General features: G+C 42.3%; 1 protein-coding gene across 3 annotated transcripts in view; it reads left to right on the plus strand.

Annotated features, from left to right (window-relative positions):
• The first annotated feature begins 1,605 nt into the window (after positions 1-1,605).
• grk4 (G protein-coupled receptor kinase 4) overlaps positions 1,606-20,509 on the plus strand; it is a 67,317-nt gene continuing 48,413 nt past the window's right edge. For all 3 annotated transcript variants that reach the window (XM_061679715.1, XM_061679714.1, XM_061679716.1), the window contains exon 1: positions 1,606-1,960. In XM_061679715.1, the coding sequence (XP_061535699.1) occupies positions 1,909-1,960 (52 nt within the window). In that variant the 5' untranslated portion in view covers positions 1,606-1,908. The remainder of the gene's footprint in view (positions 1,961-20,509) is intronic.

Here is a 20,509-nt window from a genome sequence, read left to right on the forward strand (position 1 = left end):
GGATCATGTCTATCCATCTATTTTAATACTGTCTCTTTAGGGTTACATGGAAGCTGAAGTCTATCCCAGCTGACTGGGTGAGAAGTGGGGTGAACCAAGTACTCTGTCAGGAAAAAAAGACTTCCCAGTCCGTATCTACCTGCGGCGCTTTATCTCATTAAATGTTTTAACTGCTTCCCACTCATCATCCATTGCAGTCTGTTATTCTGGGACGGGGATCCTTCCATCTGTGGTCTCTTCTCAAGGTTTCCTCTCTTTTCCCCAAATGGGATTTTGAGTTTTTCCTTGCCCAGTTGGGGGGGGTTAGATTAGGAGATGTCGTTGATCTTTGTCAACTGTGGGCCTGTGAAGCCCTTTCAGACTGTTTTTTGATTATGGGCTTTACAAATAAACTTGACTGATACAGGCACTCCCCCACTTATGTAAATTCACTTTAGAGTTCCGTACCTTTAGTGTACCACGGGTACCGTGTAGTACAACCTTTTGTCGCAATAGGCTGGGCAGCACTGAGGTCTATGGGAAGAGATGCAGTGTAATTAAGAGGAAGAATAAAAGGCAGAAACTTTTTCTAATTGACAAAACCATGGCCTGACTAAATGAAGCTCCTCCTCTCAGTTTAACATAAGTGATTGGCACCAAGATGCCACCAGATGGCACCAAAGTGATATTTTTATATGAGAGACAGTTTTGGCCTGATCACAAAAACTGCGACGAGGCACTGTCCTTGCCTTACTGCGGTCAAGAAGGGCCTGATACTTCACAAGCGATTGCTACTTTTTTCATTACAAAAATCATTAAGGTCATTGACAATCTTAATTGAATTTCTTTGCTTGTAAAACCAATTTCTGGCAATGGATTTTTTTTCACAACTTGATCTCTGTTATCTGGGGCCCAATACATTTATTTTTGGATATTACAGGTCTTGTAAATAAAATTCTTGAAGAATGTCTTCATCTTTTAAGAAGGGTAATTTAGTCTTGCTCCAGAAAAATAATGTTCATTGCAGAGGACATTTTTTAAACTATGCTAAAATACCGTTGAAATAATGTTTAAATCATTGTATTTATGTGCTGCTAAGGGGCTTTCATAAAATATGCCCCCCTCCCCCCCCCAAAAAAAAAAACAAATCAAGCCAAAATGTGCGAAATAATAAGCATTACACACTTGTCCTCTTCTCAAAGCCCACTCCTTCAGATTTGGTATCACTGAAAAGTCCTCAATGTCCTGTGTAGATGTAAATGGAGTTAATCCAGAACTATGCCGTGGGGGGAGACATTTAAATTTACAAATGTTTTCTACAGAGGACACATTTGACCTACTCGTAGTCAGGAGGATACAACAAAAATCTGTTGTTGTTTTTTTAGAGGGGGGGGGGGGGGCAAATCAGGACGTTTTGTTTGATAGTCAATTTTTTTGTTTGCAATTTAAGAAGTTTTGTTTGGTTCTTGTTGACACAAATCATAACGGTACCACTACATTTTGTTTTCTAAATTAAGTGACCGGTAGGTGAAACTGAATCGCCCTTCCTCTCTCTCTCTCTCTCTCTCTACTTCCTCTTGCCGGTGTGCTCGTTTGCTGGGAGAGGAGGGGCAAAGAGGAGGGAGGACGAAGAGGGAGAGGGAGGAGAGAGCGCCGAAGCAGGAAGGAAGGCGGAGAGAAGGAAAGCGAGGCAGGCTGTGAATGCTAACAAGCCCCGTGGTAATCGCCCACAGCTTCCCAAACATGTTGTAATGGAGAGAAAGGACGAGGACCATTAAGCGAACTACTATGCACGAGCGGCTCGGTCTCCTCCCGGTGCTGCTGCCTCACAACCATCCGCACGTTTGCGCTTATGAGTAGAAAAAACGAAACAAAAAACAAACGTCTGTGTGAAATGTATCGCGACTGCTCGGGGACCACATTGTGACAATGGAGATTGAAAATATCGTGGCCAACACGGTTCTCCTCAAGGCGAGAGAAGGTAAGCGCGACAGCAATGTTTTTTCACCCCCCTCCTCCTCCTCCTCCTCCTCCTCCTCCCCCCCTCTCTCTCCTTCCAGCCAGCTGAGCCTTGAAGTGGCGGCCGAGCCCGGTTCCGCTCCAGTCCTCCTTCATGTCCTCTTTGTGGGCTTTCTGCCTTGAGCTCCATACCTGCTAAGATGCGTTGTCTCTTCGCAATGATTGCTTGAAATCAGCTGTCCTCACCCCTAACAAGAGCCATATTAAGGGGGCAGATTTAGGCCCTGTTGACTGGGGGCTGTGAACAAGGCAGGGAGTGTTTGCAGCATCGGTGCATTGCAGCGGCCGAGCGCATTTTTCCACACCAGTGGCTTTTTATTACATTTTGACGGTGCACACGTTTAATGTTACACGAGTGGTAGTGGCATATCCATATCTGGGGGCTCGAACCAAGCCCTACACATACCTGCTTGTGCGACGGTTATTAGTTGATTGGTACTATTTGACGCAGAGGTATGCCGCTTTAATTGGCTGCCTGAAGTGCAGGTTTGAAAGCAGCTGGGAGTTCAAAGAGGGCCCAGCTGTGCAGCCCGAGCCTGCGCGGTGCTCCGTGGGCCGGTAATCCCCCTGTAGGGTCTTACCTGGAGGTGGTGGATCACACGCAAGGGTGGATCCGTTTCCAGGAGCTGACTGAGTAGGTCTGCAGCACAGGAGATGGGCAGGGGGTGTATTATATTTGCACTAATATCCTTCTCGCCCAATCAGGAGTGTCTGTGAAGATAATGAACGAGTTGATCGCTTTTATTCGATCGCAAGTGGCTCTCATAGTGCATTGGCTCATTGTTTAAGATCATCACTGTGCTTTTTTCTTTCTTTGTTTGTTTTCTTTCTTTGCTGCGTGTTCATTTCTAAAATGGTGCTCTGTCTGCATGATGTTGCGTTCTATACCTGTCGGATATTTTAGTTGTCACCTGAGACCTCGGATGTCCCCCATAGGTGGATGACCGTGTGCAGGATGCCTAGTACTAGTACGATATACAGTGCAGTAGCAGTGTTTCCCAACCTTTTATTGAACCAAGCTGTATATTTTAAATTTGAGAAATCTCACACCACGCCACTCAACAAAAATATCCCAAATTGTATAGGCAGTGGTGCCGTGAGATACGAGTTTTGATTCATTCCATGCCATTGCTCTTCTCTCAAAACAAACTGAAAGAATTTCCCCATTAAAATAAATGGAAAGGCAATTCAGCTAACAGTACAATTTTTAAAATACATGTAAATAAAGACAAGGAGCAATATATTGTAAAACAGTGATAACAACATTCTATATAGATATTGGTTTTATAACACCAAACGTCACGCACGTACACATTGTAGTACATTCATGTGCTGTGCCTTTAAATACGCTGGCTCGCTCGAAAAGGATCGTATTCTAGCTCCCAAAATGCTGGTTTGGTGTGGATGAAATATAGTTAAAAATCCTTCGTGGAAACAAACTCATTTACGTATGGTCGGGGACAAAGTATGCAATCTTGGCCTGTTAGTTCGAAGCTGTAGAAAACAAAGTCTGGATGCTCTTTGAACTTACCGCACTGCTCTGTCATTGGTTAAATCCCTGTCACATGGTTACCAGACGCCATGTTGTCAACCAGGGTCTCCAATCACAAATTGCTTCAGCTTTAGTTAGTTTTTGTCCTTTTTAAAGTGGATATTTGGCATTTGTTTTGGCAAAAAAAGGTTTGTTGTGTGGCTGCAGGCTGTTTCACTCATCACAAAGTGTCAGTAGAGGGTAACCTGATACCACAGTGCTCATTTGAACTGTATCAGCAGTGTCCCTCGTGCTTGAAAGTTGGGATTTTTTATTTTTAGGACAATAACAAGTCAAAGTAGTTAGGTTAGGTACATTTGAATAAGCCTGGCTTGTTAAAAGTGGATCTATGCGCTCCATATGGAACAAGTCTGTGGAGTGTGGAGTAGTGGACGGAGCCAACACCGGCAAGTGTGTGCTGCTCCGCCAGCGTTCCATTAATCCACTAGCGGCTAATGACAGCCGTCCAACTGCTGTGCTCTGCTCACTATGTGATCCGCACGCCAGCTCACCACAATGACAATTTATCAAGTCCGAAAAACTGTTGTTTCCTTTTTATTTATAGAACGATAAGTTGATATAGTAATTATCGTGACAGACCTACTCAAAACAAAGATTGAACCATTTATTGCTCGTAACTCGACGAAACCAGCCTGGATTGAGAACAGAAATCAAAAACTGTGTGGCAGGCAGAGGTAAACAGAAAGGCAATCCCTGATTGGTCAAAAGCAGAGCTGTCAAATATTAGGGAACGTTCATATTTTGTAATGGAAATCACTTGAACGTTGACTCGTTCTGGCCGTAACATAGTGTACACATTTGTTAAATGAATTTGATGAAATAAACACTATATTGTAAAAACGACACGCCCACATTGAACAATCGCCCACCCTGCTTTCCGGGGTCTACTGCTGGTGAATACTTGGTGCACGCTATTTTATCACCAACCCCCGGCCTCCTAGCCTCGGAGGCGAAAGCTTTCTTTGCGTCTGGTGTCAACGCATTATAAGTCACTAATCATCACCTCCATGGCACCGTGTTGTTGTCATCAAGGGAGGACAAGGGGGAAGAACATTAACCTCGCGCAGTAGCCAACTGTTCTTTTCCCCAATGTCCATCTCTCTCGCTTCCTAGACACGCGTCCAGTTACTGTCGTCGCCCCCCGGTAAATCGGAAACCACAAACTCATTAACTATATGCAGATTTGGTACAATAGGATTTGTGCTCTCGCCCAAGACAAAAATTCGTTCGATACGTAACATTACTTGTTCAAAAGGTCAAAATATGCCTCTATATATGGAGTAAAATGTTTTAAAATGTAGGGTGGAAAAGTGTAAAATTAGACAGTGATTTAGTACTTCATGTAACTTTTATTCAAATTATTACCCAAAACAAAGTTTCGAGAAATTGTTACACAAATCTCAGCAATTGCGATAAAACATTTTTTTGTATAGCAATAAATATTACTTTTATATACGTATATGTATTTCGGACCCTGTTACTGTATATGACCTGCCTGTCAACAAAATATCTCAAACTGAGTTTCAGTCATGAATCATGTAGACTGAAGATTGGTCGTCTGTGAGGTTCAGTACATTGTCGTTGGAGAAAGAAGAGAGAGAGAAGAAAAATTAGTTAAGTTAAACACAGTGCCGTATTTTCACGACCATAAGGTGCACCGTATTAAAAGGCGCAGTCTCAGTTACGCGGTCTATTTGTGTATTTAACACATACATAAGGTGCACTGTATTATTGACAACAGGCATGGTAAAACATAGGCTAGCTTAAAACGTACGGTAGCATGCATGCATGCATGCTAAAACAATGCTTTTTAAAAGGCAGCGGGAGCAAAACGAGTTCGTTTGTACGTCATTGAAGTATTTAATAATGTACTCACTTATTTTTTGATCAATCCTCATTCCCAAATCCATCAAAGTCCTCATCTTCTGGATACGAAATGAACAGCTGGGCAAGTTCTCAATCAAACAAGGCAGCTTCCCTCTCGTCATTGTCGGAGTCGTTGCCGTGCGGCTCCTCGGAAATGATGCCGGATTTTTACGAAAGCTCGAACAACAGTGCAAGCAGACCCGTTAGCCCAAGCATCCACAATCCATTCACAAATTGTGGCATAACTCGCCCGGCGCTGCCTCCTTGTCTTAGTAAAACTGTGTTCGCCATCTGTCATCCATGGCTCCCACGCCGCTCACATCTTCACTTTGAACGCCCTGTTTACACCGATGTCCAACGGTTCGTCAAGCTTCCCGGAATGAGGGCAAGCTCCGAGTTATTGCCCTCAGTCGAATGGTGACTGTGGAGACGCTTCTCCCTGCTGTTCTTTGATCATTAATCCATTGCCCGACTTGGTCTTCCAACTCGGGCCACCTCGCCTTGTTTCCGCGGAAACTCAGCTTCGTCTTCTTGACTTGGCGATGCTCGTTTTACTGCTTCCTGCACTTGCGAACCATGGATTCGTTGATCTTGAATTCTCTCGCGGCTGCTCGATTCCCATGTTCCTCCGCGTAACTAATAGCTTGCAGTTTAAACTGTGCTTGTGTGTAAGCGTGTCTCTTTGTAGGTGCCATTTTCGGCGGTCCTTAGCCAAACCGATCCACATACCGGAACTATATACCTACTGGGGGTGTGTCTTTAGCGTCCTCTGTCACGCGCACCCTTCACCCTTTACGTCCACATGCTGTCCTCAGTCACGTCCACCTTCCTCTATATAAGCAGCGTGTCGTCAGGAAATGCTCGCAGTCAGTCAAGCGGAGCGCTCATTAAAGTCACACAACTACATTTACAGATTTTGGAACTCTGTGCACACACAAGGCGCACCGCATTATAAGACGCCCTGTCCATTTTGGAGAAAATTTAAGACTTAAGTGCGCGTCCGAGCCAGCGCTGTCAACAAAACAAACACGTGCGCTCTCACAAGTGGGTCTTCTACAAGGAGGCAACAAATCAGAGGAAAAGCGTCAGTCTTAGCCAAATATGGACAAAGCGGATACAAAACTGGGTCAAACAGAAGTAGTTGTCAGAGGGATCGAAACTGATGCATCCAAACTAATCGGGAGAAGCTTCATCATGCAACAAGACAATGACCCAAAACACAGTTCCAGCACAACAAATGACTTCATCGGGGCGGAAAAAGTGGAAGGTCTTAGACTGGCCAAGTCATTCACCAGACCGTAACCAAATAGAGCATGCATTTTACCTCCTGGAGAGGAGACTGAAGGGAGAAACCCCCAGAAACAAACAAGAACTGAAAGAGGCTGCAGTAAAGGCCCGGAAAAGCATTTCAAATGAAGAATGCGACAGTCTGGTGAAGTCAATGTGTAGCAGGCTTGATGCAGTTATTGCAAGTAATGGTTATGCCACCAAATCCATTTTTCCATCAATTTTCTGTACCGCTTATCCTCACTACGGTTGCGGGCGTGCTGGAACCTCTCCCAGCTATCTTCGGGCGAGAGGCGGGGTACACCCTGAACTGGTCGCCAGCCAATCGCAGGGCGCATATACACAAACAACCATTCTCACTCACATTCACACCTACGGGCAATTTAGAGTCTTCAATTAACCTACCATACATGTTTTAGGGATGTGGGAGGTAACCAGAGTACCCGGAGAAAACCCACATAGGCATGGAGAGAACATGCAAACTCCACACAGGCGAGGCCGGGATTTGAACCCCGGTCCTCAGAACTGTGAGGCAGATGTGCTAACCAGTCAATATTAAATGTTATTCACTTTAAGTGAATTTAATCATGTCTGTTCCAATACATTTGCTCACATGAAAAGTGGGTGGCCTTCAAACAAAAGGTGCTCTATCCTGAGTTTTTTAAGACATCTATCTAGATGTAAGTACCATGAAATAAAAGCTGGAATTCCGAACTTTTGTGTCATATACATCTTATGATCTGAAACCCAAATGTCTTCAGTATACACCAAAAACAAAAGGAATTGACCTTGCTGTTCCAATACTTTTGGAGGGGACTGTAATGTATTAGAATTAATATTTGTAAAACTGTGAGGTGCTTGGAAAGTCCAGAAAATAATTTATAAAATAAAATAATGTAAATTAATTTCACCTTTTGAAAAAGATGTATGAAGCTTCCTTTTTGTTTGTAGTTGTTAATTTCTTTTTCAGGTCAGCAAGATAAGCAAAAAAAATATAAATGGTATGGGTAGGTGGGCTACGCATTGCAAAAAAAGTTAAGCTTATGTGCTGTAAAGCTACTTCTGATATTTGTTATCTTTGTCAGTTTTGCAAACTGATAACTATGTGGACAGTTCAGTGTTAATATCAGTCGTGTATTGTATTGTAATTTGCCTTTCCAGGAGTGAGTGTAAGCAGCCGTCGCACTGCATGTTGTAGTCGAAGTTAAACATCACTCTTAAATAGCCAAAAGAGGTCGTCTGCTTTTTTTCCTCCGCTTTGGCCCCCCTAATTCTTCATGACACCAAGGTCTATGTATACACCAGTCGAGTTGGTTCCAACTCCAGTAGCTGTGTTCCATCCTGTGAGTCTGCAAAGGTTTGTCCTGCTAATCTGTCATTAAGTCTGTTCTCCAACTCTTTGACCTTCCCGTGGAGAGGGAAATGACAAAACAAACCCCCAGTGTGGAACCTACCAATGATGGTTGTTGCAGACCAGTAGTGGCTGGTGGAAAGTTTTCTTGGGCGATGCCACATCCAGTCAGTGTCAAAAAACTTTCCTGTAAGGGGTTAATACAATTTGTTAACTCGCAAGTTAAATATTTAAGAGTTGTTCTGTTCATGTTTTGAAGCAGGATTAAATCCCATTTTGATAACTACCGTCAAAAGGAAGTCATGACCACTGATCATACTGGCAAAATGTGAGCACTTCAACACTGACCATGTTGAAGATGTGAAACCAAGTGTGCAGTGTGTGGCCAGAGCTCAGAACCTCTCACGGGTACCAAAGCCTACTTTAATAACAATGGTAAGAGCAATAGTAATATTGTCAGGTCATGATTATAATGACCAAAATTATCGGGGTTACCAGTACTGTTTCTAAAAGTAAATCACAGATACACACCCTAGTTTTATTTTGAATGCAAAAATCAGCAACCCCAGTGCTATTTGGTTACACATTACAAATTGTAAACAGCAATCAAAATTAATCTTCATACATGCAAGACCCCCCCCCCCCCCCCCACCCACAGAATTTACTTAAAAGGACAACAGTTATATATAACTTTCCTTAGTGTACAATCTCCATGGGGATCAAGGGGATGAGTCAGATATGCATCAGACCTAGGCCGGTCAGGATAAAAGTTTTTTGAAGATATACATACCGGTAGTTTCCTCAAAAACTAAAACGATAAAGGATAGCACCGTTGCTTTTTTATGTGTCTGAAATCATGAAAAATTTGGCTCGCCATTATTTTTGTTTTACTATTTTATTCATTTTATTTGTTGTTATTATTTCCTTACTTGTTTCTCTATTAAATTGTTTTTCTTTACTATGTTATATGGATTCCCCCTGGTTCTGAAATAAAGAACTGCAAGACTGTGGTTAGTCTGCTGAAGACAAGCCCCTCACCTGTCAATCAAATATTCTTTGACATTCGCTGTATTTAACTACTGGCTGATTAACGTGTGTCGCTGAGGTTATGCTTAGTAAACGGTTAACTGTCCCGTGTGTTAATTTGGGACGAACACACACAGCAACTCGCAGAGTGGCACTGAAGTTTTAAAACTACTTCGCTGCGGTGGAGCAAGCTGTTCAGTTCCTTAACTCTCTAGCTCATTAACCTGCGGGCCAGGTCGTCAGCTCGTCGGCTAGCGAACACAATAAACAGTTAACGTTCCCTTAAGGTTCTCTGTTGTGTGAATGTACGCACTGCACATGGAGCAAGGCTGTGGAGTATTCGACGGAGCCAACGCTGGCAAGGGTGTACCGGTCCGTCAGCGTTCCATGAGCCCACTAGTGGCTAATGTCACAGCCGTCCAACTCTGTAAGCTCAATGTGTGATCCGCGCACGCTGGCTCACCACAGCAATGACAATTTATCATCCATCCATCCATCCATCCATTTTCTGAGCCGCTTCTCCTCACTAGGGTCGCGGGCGTGCTGCAGCCTATCCCAGCTGTCATCGGGCAGGAGGCGGGGTACACCCTGAACTGGTTGCCAGCCAATCGCAGGGCACATAGAAACAAACAACCATTCGCACTCACAGTCATGCCTACGGGCAATTTAGAGTCTCCAATGAATGCATGTTTTTGGGATGTGGGAGGAAACCGGAGTGCCCGGAGAAAACCCACGCAGGCACGGGGAGAACATGCAAACTCCACACAGGCGGGGCCGGGGATTGAACCCGGGTCCTCAGAACTGTGAGGCTGACGCTCTAACCAGTCGTTCACCGAATTTATCAAGTCCGGAAAATCTATCGTGTCAATTTTATTTATCGAACGGTAAGTCGATATAGTAATTATCGTGACAGGCCTAATCAGACCCATTTTAACTGGCACCACATTGATTTCTTTTGAGACATATTCAGATAGTATGTAATAACTACCACAAAAAGCCTCAATATCAGCCAATTATTCAACATCTGAAATTCACAATTTTACCTCCTCAGAAACAAATTCCCCAAAAAGTTTCAAAATGTTGCACACCAGTGTGGAGAAATGTCACTGGAATTTGAATAATTTATTTGTTGCTTTAATACAGATAGTTATTTGTGTTCATGTAGTCCTTGGACTTTGCAGTACATAACCCAGTTAAAAGGAAAGGAGATCATTTAGAAACTGTGTGATCATAGTTCATCCTGCAGACTCTTAAGGTTTATAATACTAGTTTGCAGCACCTAACTTGGCACAGTGCGCTATCATAAAACAGATGCCTTTTCGCTGTACAAAAATAAATAAAAAAAATCCTCCTTCCTATGCACTTGCAAGAGTTGTCTTAGACTGCTGGAGGGTTCTTTTGATTTTCAAAAAAAGAATTTAACTTGGATAAAGGTTTTTGATAAATTGTATTCTGGCTTTTGTTTAAGCTGTGGCTACTATGTACATAACTATATTTACTGTGCTAGCAATACGTACGAATCTTTGTTCTTAGAAAAGTAAAATGATAGAGCACATTATTTTTATATAAATTTATTCTTAAGATATCTACATGCTGTCATGTGTTTTAAAAGGACCATGAAATCCAAAGTCGTGAAACGTAACTGCACTACTATTTTTGTTGCGGACTGTTGACATTTAGAAGAGATACGATGACATATTTATAATGTTACTGCGTTTTGGGCAGAGGGCTGGGGGTGATCAACATAACATTGAATATTTTCATAGAACTTACCTTTGCTGTTTTAGTCGTTTACAAAATTATGCAAAATCCCTATTGAATGCTTGTGTTTATTGGTTACAGTCACCTGTGCGTTATAAAAAAAAATTGTTGAAACAAGTGGTGATGACATAGTCCAAGCTTAACTACTACTTCCAGTTGGACCCCTCAGTTAAAACAAAGTGGTAGGTGTTTGCAATACATTCTTCTGGTCTGTTCTAGATTTTTGTCTTTTCAAGAACCTGAGCTCTGTTCCGAGTATGTCAAACTCATAAATTGACTATGTAATTGACTTGGAAATTTAGTTTGAAATCCCATTTTTTTATAAACTGTAAATGAGGGAGTACAGAATTATGACTTGCTCGCTAACAAACCAAGAGAAATAATACCATATTGGGAATAGATGTACCTTTACTGCTAGTGTAGCTAACATCTCTCTGCCCTCCACTCCAACCCACCCACCGCACATTAAGTTTTTGGCCAGGAGATCTCCCCCTGACCACTAGCAAGGGTTTTCTTGTGATGTTAGCCAGCATTGCTTTATTAGTTTTGTGGTCAAAGGCAGACCAACGTTTGTTGTCATCACTCTGGGGTGTTTCCTCCAGCAGAGGTGCATAAAGTCTCTTGCTTTGTGACTGTCTCTTCACGTGGGACTAATTTTAAGGTCATTATACCCACAAATGGACTTTGTATAGAATGAGTTTGTTGCATAGGCAGCTCTGGAGGAACCGGATGTTGGGTGACTGCAGAGAACTGCACTTTGCAGACAATCTGACTAAACATGGGGCAGCATGTTGGCGTGTGTGATTAGCATGTTGGCTTTGCAACACAATTGGTATGGATTTAAAACTCGGGCCTATTTTGTTCTGAGTGTATTACAAAGTCCGCTGAATGTCAGTCAGAATGACACGTTAACACACAACAACATTGAAGGAGAATGAGGGTCCTGTAATTACTTTGTGGCATATGGATTTAGGTCATATTAGGGAGAAACCTATTGGAGTGGACAGTGAGTGTAGCAAGAATATGAAAAGCTGAAAGAAAGTGGACATTGGAGAATAATGCTGCAATGTCTAGAGCCAAGGCACAGCAGAAGGATAAGTTAACAGTTCCTGTCTGGTTATTTCTGTTATTTCTAGTTGTGCATCCTCAAACATTTCAATGACGCAGCTGAGGTTTACATCATCTATAGAGTATCAGCACTGAATATACAGTTGTACAGGTTGGTATCTGGTAGTAGGAGCTGTATGTTTGTTGGGAGGGTTGAGACATTCAGTCATAGGGCGCATTCTAACCAGTCCACCATTTTTTTTTAAATTTTAATTTTTTTTTAATTTTTAGTTTTTAATTATTTTTTTTAATGTCAGTCCTTTTTGAATATAAGGTAAACGTCTCATCAAAGATTATCCCCAAGGAGTCAATGGGCTTTATGTTCCATGTTTAACTCCTAGACAATTGTACACAACATATAGATGATTAACTTCTTGGTTTGTTCTCTTAGTACAGCTCCAGCTTTTTCAAGTTGAGTCTCACAGACAGAACAATGGTCAGTTTTCAAACTTAATGGACTTAATGGAATAGCTCAAACACACGAAGCTCAGCAAAAGAAAGGTAGTGCTAACCACCACAGCAGCTGTAGTGAGCACGAGTGTGTGTTGGTGTGTGCACAGCCTGTATGTGTCTCTTTTGTGCTCAGATGAGAAACTCCATGTACTAGCGTGTGTCAGACCTGCTCCAACTGTCTGTGGGACTCTGGGACCCTTTTGCAATTAAAGGAGACATATTATGACAGTGTAGTGGTTCACTTCACCTGACTGGAGCACATAGAATTGGTTTACTTCCCACTCTGTGATGATGTGAATTTGAGTATAAATTGCTGTCACGATGTGATTGGCTGATGATCAGTTCAGGGTGTAGTCTCCCTTTTGCCCAAAGTCAGCTGGACGGTTCCAGTTCCCAGCAACCCTTAACATAATAAGTGATATAGAAAATGATTGGATACTATGCATTCCCCCCACACAATTTAAAACAGTTCCCAGGTGTGTTAATGATGTAATGTCCATATTTGGTCAAAATATGCACAGGACCAAGAATTATAGTACACTAAACAACACATTTTTCAAGTCCCTCGAAAATTAGTCTGTTTTAAAGGTGAGCCTGTCTCGTGAAAATGAACCATTGCTCACAGCATTTGGGACCATGACGATCGGGGTGAAGCTAGGGTTTTGCAGCAAACCAAGCGGCTAATTGCTCTCAAGCATCCCAGAGTAAAAAAAGTCAGATAAAGTAAAAGCAGCATATTGTATTTTCATTCATGGGGACAGCACTTCATCACCATGTCCCAGGAATACCTCAATTAGTGTGCAGACACTTTGGAGCATGCAGCAGCATCGCCAAACACAAAACTCACCCATGTTGACAGCTTCACCGAAATAAAAAAAAAAAAAAAAAAAAAAAAAGAAATCACCATGCCCCAGGAATACCTGAGTCAATTAGTGTGCGGACACTTTGGAGCATGCAGCAGCATCGCCAAACAAAAAACTCACCCATGTTGACAGCTTCACCGAAATAAAAAAAGAAAAAAAGAAAAAGAAAACTTGACGTAGGCTTTAAATAGGAATTGGGCACTTGCAGTGTGAAACCAGCCAATGCAGTCCTATCGGTGCACAAGCCAGTGCAAACTTTCAGCCGGTACCAAGCCTGGATAAATGCAGAGGCCTGTGTCAGGAAGGCCATCCGGTTTAAAACTTTGCCAAAAGAATATGAGTGTTCACCCAATGAATTCCATACCGGATCGGTCGTGGCCCGGGTTAACATCTGCCACAAGCGCTGTTAAAACCTACAGGGCGCAGGTGGAAATTCAGCTACTGTGGGTTGAAGACGAAGGAGAGATGGAAGGCGGGTTCTGAGGCAGAAAGAGAAGAGGAAAGCACAGAGCCTAGAACTTTGGGGCTATGACAGGAAAATCTCGGGAGTTGGTTGACATGATGATGAGAAGAAAGGTTGATATATTGTGTGTCTAGGTAGAAAGGCAGTAAGGCTAGAAGCTTAGGGCCAGGGTTAAAATTATTTTACCATGGTGGAGATGGGAAGAGAGAGGGAGTAGGCATTATTTTAAAGGAAGAGTTAGCTAAGAATGTCTTAGAGAGAAAAGAGTGTCAGATCGAATGATGATGCTGAAGGCCTCTTTATACTCGCGCGGGCGCCGACCCCAACCCACCCTTGAGGAGTTGCACGCTGCCAAAACTGAGACAAGAGCATGCAAAATCCTCTTGGACCCTCTATATTTTGGTCACCGCCTCTTCCACCTCCTTCCCTCAGGTAGGCGCTATCGATCCATGCAAACTGAAACAAGCAGACATCCCAACAGCTTCTTCCCTCTTAGCATTAATTTGATTGAGGACTCTGCATCATTTGCACAACTGTAATTGTATCAGCATTACGACATTAGTGGTAACCTTTTATTGCTAAGTGACTTTCTGTAGTGTTTTTATGTTTCTATGTCTCAAAAGTATTTTTTGTCAAAATGACTGCCTCTTGCCGTACGAGAGCGGCTCCAACTTCCATAGACAAATCCTTTGTGTGTTTTTGACATACTTGGCAATTAAATTGGATTATGAGTGTGGTGGACCAGGAGGAAGCAATGATTCGTATGGGGGAAGTTATAAAGGCACGAAAGATGATGAAAAATGGAAAGGCACTGGGTCCTGATGACATACATGTGGAGGTATGGAAGCATCTAGGAGAGGTGGCTGTGTAGTTTTTGACCAGGTTGTACAACAGAGTTCTAGTGTGTGAGAAGATGCCTGAGTAGTGAAGGAAAACTATGCTGGTGCCCGTTTTTAAGAACAGGGGGGATGTGCAGAGCTGTGGGAACTATCGAGAAATAAAGTTAAGTTATGGGAAGGAGTAGTGGAGGCTGGACTCAGGACCGAAGCTAGTATTTGCGTGCAACAGTATGGTTTCTTGCCTAGAAAGAGTACCACAGATGCATTATTTGCCTTGAAGATGTTGATGGAGAGGTACAGAGAAGCTCAGAAGGACTTACACTGTCTCTTTGTAGATCTAGAGAAAGCCAGACAGAGTACCCAGAGAGGAACTGTGGTACTGTATGCAGAGGTCTGGAGTGGCAGAGAAGTATGTTAGAATAGTACAGGACATGTATGTGGGCAGCAGAACAGTTGTGAGGTGTGCTGTAGGTGTGACATAGGAGTTTAAGGTGGAGGTCGGACTGCATCAGGGATCAGAGAGGAAGACTAAAGAGAAGGTTGATAGATGTAGTGAGGGAAGACATGAGGGCAGTTTGTGTTAGAGAGGAGGATGCAGGAGATACACTTACCTTGAAAAGGATGACACGCTATGGCGACCCCTAACGGGACAAGCTGAAAGGAAAAGAAGAAGAGTGTGAAACCCGATCCTGACTGCATCCCGAACTGGTCGCCAGTCAATCACAGGAAGATTTGAATTGGGGTGTTGAGTGTGAATAAAAAGTTGACAATGTAATGTAACGCAAGAAAGCTACACACAAGATTCAGTCATTTATCCACTAGTCTTCGAGTTGTCACACTTCCACAGTTGCAAAATTTTAATTCATAGACATGAGCATGTGCCCTGGCAGGGTGTTACAAGTTAATCTGGTGTTTATTGTGGCACGTCCATGTCAACTGGAACCTGGTAATAAGTTAACATGATCCCAAACGTGTTGTTTTCAACAAATTAAAGTTCATACTCAACACCCCCGTGGACTCGCAGCGGGTCGAAATCAATAATGATGCGTAAAGTGTACACAGATGTACAGTGCCGAGAAAAAGTATTGGCCCCCTTCTCAAATTCTTATGTTTGCATAGTTTCCTCCCTTTGTTCAAGACCATCAAAACATATATAAATATCAGACAAATATAACCCAAGTGAACTTAAAATACAGTTTTTTCATGGTGATTTCTTTTATTAAGGAAAAAGACAATTCAAAGTTACCTGGCCCTGTGTGAAAAGGTAATGGCCCCCTAAACCTACTAACTGGTTGGACCATCCTCAGCAGAACATATGAAATCAAGTGTATTCTATAAGTGGCAATAAGTCTTTGACACCTCTGTGGAGATTTGTTTTTTGGCCTACTCTTCCTGGCAGAATTGTTTGAATTGAGCAAAAATGTAGGGTTTTCAAACATGAATGGCCTTTTTAAGGTCATGCCACTGCATTTCAATCAGGCTTCAAGTCTGGACTTTGACTAAGGCACTCCCAAAGCCATTTTGTTTTTATGCCATTCAGAAGTTGACTTGATATGATCGGCTTTATCAGTATCTGCAAATAATTAGCATTTTATGCTTATCGGCTTTGTCATAATTCGCCGATACGATCAATGACGTCATTGATCGACTCCGCAAAAGACATTTACTCCGTGTCGCCATCGTGTACAGTATATTTGAATCCAAAAGCTAGTGTATTTTTAGCCTTTGCGCATGTCTTTTGACAAAGTACTGTAAATATCTGACTGCTAATAAAGTTATTTAAAAAAAAGAAAAACATCCGTGGTGTGGGACAGACATGTCTGAGGCATACAACATGTAATGCTTGGCTCACACTCCAAGACAAATTTGGTCTTCTTGTCTATTGGATCGCATTATTTTGAACTCATTCCTATTCACACGGAACACCATGTGCCATGTGGACTATCGGTTGTTGATTTGTGGAAAAAAAAAATTGTGCTCTGATACATGCTTCCATCTATGATTGAATCCGTTGTTACCATCAGTAATAAAACAATTATTAACACTTCACTTCGATTGTTGATATGTTTACGTGTTACTCAACTGGCGAATACAGGTAGTGGGAGCAATAGACATCCTGAAGTGATGGAGCGGGAGTTGTCTGACACTGTGAAAAGGGTCTATTGTTTTAACATTATAGCCTTTGTTTAAACCAAAAAAAAAAAAAAAGGATGGACACCACTGCAACTTGTCTTAGTTATCCATCCATCCATTTTCTGAGCCGCTTCTCCTCACTAGGGTCGCGGGCGTGCTGGAGCCTATCCCAGCTGTCATCGGGCAGGAGGCGGGGTACACCCTGAACTGGTTGCCAGCCAATCGCAGAGCACATAGAAACAAACAACCATCCGCACTCACATTCACACCTACGGGCAATTTAGAGTCTCCAATTAATGCATGTTTTTGGGATGTGGGAGGAAACCGGAGTGCCTGGAGAAAACCCACACAGGAACGGGGGAGAACATGCAAACTCCACACAGGCGGGGCCGGGGATTGAACCTGGGTCCTCCTGAACTGTGAGGCTGACGCTCTAACCACCGTGCTGCCTTATCTTAGTTTATGGCTTGTAAACCTTTTCACATTAAATGTACAGACTAAATCAAACAAAATGAAATGCCCACAAGTTACTGGTTGTTGTTGAATAATATGAGAATTACAAGTATACCCAGCTTCTTGAAATGTTTGTGGGGATTGACTGATTCTATTCAGCTTTTCAGTTTGGGTTGCAATCAAGGGATGGGAGAGTGTCCCTCATAATTTGAACGCTGTTGTCATGTCGAGCAGAGTAATTTAACTGGGTTCGTTTCGTATGCCTACTTGTAATGCTGTTCACATTTTTACATTGGGTGCACACTTTCAGTCAGGGCCATATGCAGGCCACTCTTGTCGATTGGCCAAGGGGGCGCAATCGACGGCTGTCGCATATGGCACCATTTGGTCCAGGACCCCGCCTATGCCTATATAAAGTGGAGGAAAAGCCCAGCCCCAAAGAATTGCTAAAGTCATAACAAGAGCAAAAAGGTGTTTATATGGAAGGGAGGGGGGGGGGAGTCTGAAGCTGAGAGGAGGCAAAAAGGAAGAGAAATGTGAGAGAGGTGAGAATTAGCAGGAGCACGGCTGCCTGATACTCACGTTTCTGTCTTCCTCTCACTCGCTGTCTTCCACTGTGAATATACAGATGGATTACTCTCCGCAAACACCGGGCCTTTACTTTGAATAGGCAACAGAGATACTAACAGCTAATGTTTTCCTTATCTGGGGCTACTCCAGCCAATCACATGCTGCAGCCGAGAGCGACTGGAAAAGCAACAGGCCATTCATTTATCACGAAAAGGCTCCATTGTGCCTGCGAGCGTGAGCTTGCTCACATTACAATGGCCCTAAACTATGTGTGACCCTGTCTCATTTCCTACCATTTAAGTCATGTTTTTTGGGAGTACTGAAGCCGCCCTCAATATACCTCCAGCACCACAGGGTGTGGGGCAATGATGACAAGTCATGGGCTGTTACCTGTTATGTAACATACTTGTGATATGTGAAAACCAGCACACATTTTGCTTTTCCCCTCTATGTATTTTTGGGACCATTTATAATAGCTTCGGTAGAAAATTAACCATTCTCGTCCTCAAATAAATGGGCGCATTTGACGTGTAGGTCCATAGCTTTGTTCATGTATGAACAAACAGGTGCTGTACAACCTGGCTTAATAGGTTGCAGCTTGGATAAATGACAAGCGTTTTTGTGGAATATTAGCATTCATGTGGTTTACTGCCGCTCATCTATTTCATGCCACCACATGAACCTTTAATATTGAATTGTGTAGTATAAAACTAAGCTATTGCTGTACCATTTGGTGAGATCTTTGTACCTCAGGATTCTGTCGCTTTGTGACCTGTAGAAATGACAAAAATATATAATAATAAATAATATAAATATCTGATCTTTTTCACCGGATACTGATCAGTTGAAGATTACAAGACCAACCCCGATTTCCAATCATGTGATCAGATCAGGACAACCCCATATACAATTACCTCTGCCAAAAATGCCTATCTGTTATCCATTTTTTGGGGGTTGCTGTCTGCGCCAAAATTTAGATTTTTTTCAAAAAATGTGTGTTCGATCTGACAGCACAATGAACTGTCCTCACTTTTATGCACACCCTTGTCGACTACTATGCTGTTGTTAAGGAACAGTATGCATTAAGTAAAGAAACTATCTTTGAAGTCACAAGTGTGTAGCTCAACTGCCCCCAAACATATTGTGACAAGATGTAAATACTGGCTGCATGCTGCCATCCTCGCTCCAAATTCTCTGGACTTGTGGCTGAGCATCAGTGTGTGACATGTGTTCATCAGATGGGTGAGTGGCTTCTAACACATGGCAGTGCAAAATAAAAATGAGCTGTGAAGTGGCGCTACACAACGCTGTGACTTCGAGGACTTTGCCAGTAATGCTGCTCTAAAGCTCTTTGAGATTTCTTGTTGTTAGTATAGTGGTGCCTTGAGATATGAGTTTAATTTGTTCTGTAACCAAGCTAATAACGCAAAGCACTCGTATCGCAAATCATCTTCCCCTATTGAATTGAATGCAAATGCCATTAATCCGTTTCAGCCCCCCCCACAAAAAAATAAATTTGTGCTTTTATTTTTTAATGAGTGAAAACTAGCGCTCTACAATATTTTACAGTAGAACCTTGATTTAACGGACTAATAAAGGGGAGGGTTCATCTATTAAAGCTGCTTGTCTGTTAATTTGAAACACTTCCGTGGACAAAAAACACCCAGTACAGTACAAAATTATTGTTTTTGTACTTTGTTTTTCATAACCTAGAAACACTGTGTTTTATAAATCAATATAAAAAAAGCTTTAAAATGCTTGAAAAGTTTGAAAGTTCATACAAACTTACCTCGCTGGTGATTGGCAGTAGTGATAATGGTGTTCTGGTGGGATAAAGTTGTGGTGGCAAGTCGAGGGTCTCTTTCATGAGCTGCCAGGTTAGCATGCTTCCTTTTCTCACTTCCGTTGCAATTGAATGCCATCGAGGAAGGTTTGACCAAAAAAAAAAAAAAAAACAACTGTATACTGAACTGAAATCAGTACAGCATGTTCCAGAGAAAATACACAATGACCACTCTGGTAAACAACAGCCATGAATAGGTAGATACCATACGTCCCTTTTGATCTGCCCGCCACCGACGATGCTAAGCTAATTTCCATGAAATGCCTTTGATGGGAACTTCACCTCTGCCAACACGGCTGCCACGTAGGCATGTCTGTTAGCCGGATCAAGTCTCCATATCTGTGACAACACTGGCACAAGCCAGAACTAGGGGTACCGATCTTGGTTTTGTTGACTGGCCACAACGCCAGTAAACAACAGCGGCCAATTGTGGCATTAACAGACTTTGTCATCTACAAAGGGGTGTTTTCAGTTCTAACCGGACACTGTTTGCTGCCCGTTAAATCCCTAGAGAGATAAATAGATTGTATAGAATGTAAAGCAAGACTTCTTGGATTATGATTTAATGGTGCATGCCATTCAACGTGCTGCTCCTTCTGGTATGCAGTCAGTACTGTGTAATACAGTAATGCCGAAACAAAGACTCCTTTGACTCCTACAATACTACTACTCAGTAAGTTGCTTTAATATTATTCATTTTTTATTGAGGATAAATGATATGTACTTGTGAGTATCGTTATATTAGCAATGTACGTGTTGCTGTTTTTGTGTTCAAATATCCGTTTCTTCTAAAACCGCAACTATTGATGCTATTAGCATGTCAATGATATGTGGCATTGTTTAGCATTAAGGTAATATTCCCTATTTTAAGGCAAAGTATGTGGTTGTTGAAATACAAAACATGTTATTCTCTTTGTTTTATTTTTAATTTGGCAGTAAACATC

This window comes from Phycodurus eques, chromosome 6 (assembly GCF_024500275.1).
Source record: "Phycodurus eques isolate BA_2022a chromosome 6, UOR_Pequ_1.1, whole genome shotgun sequence".
NCBI classification, from domain to species: Eukaryota; Metazoa; Chordata; class Actinopteri; order Syngnathiformes; family Syngnathidae; genus Phycodurus; species Phycodurus eques.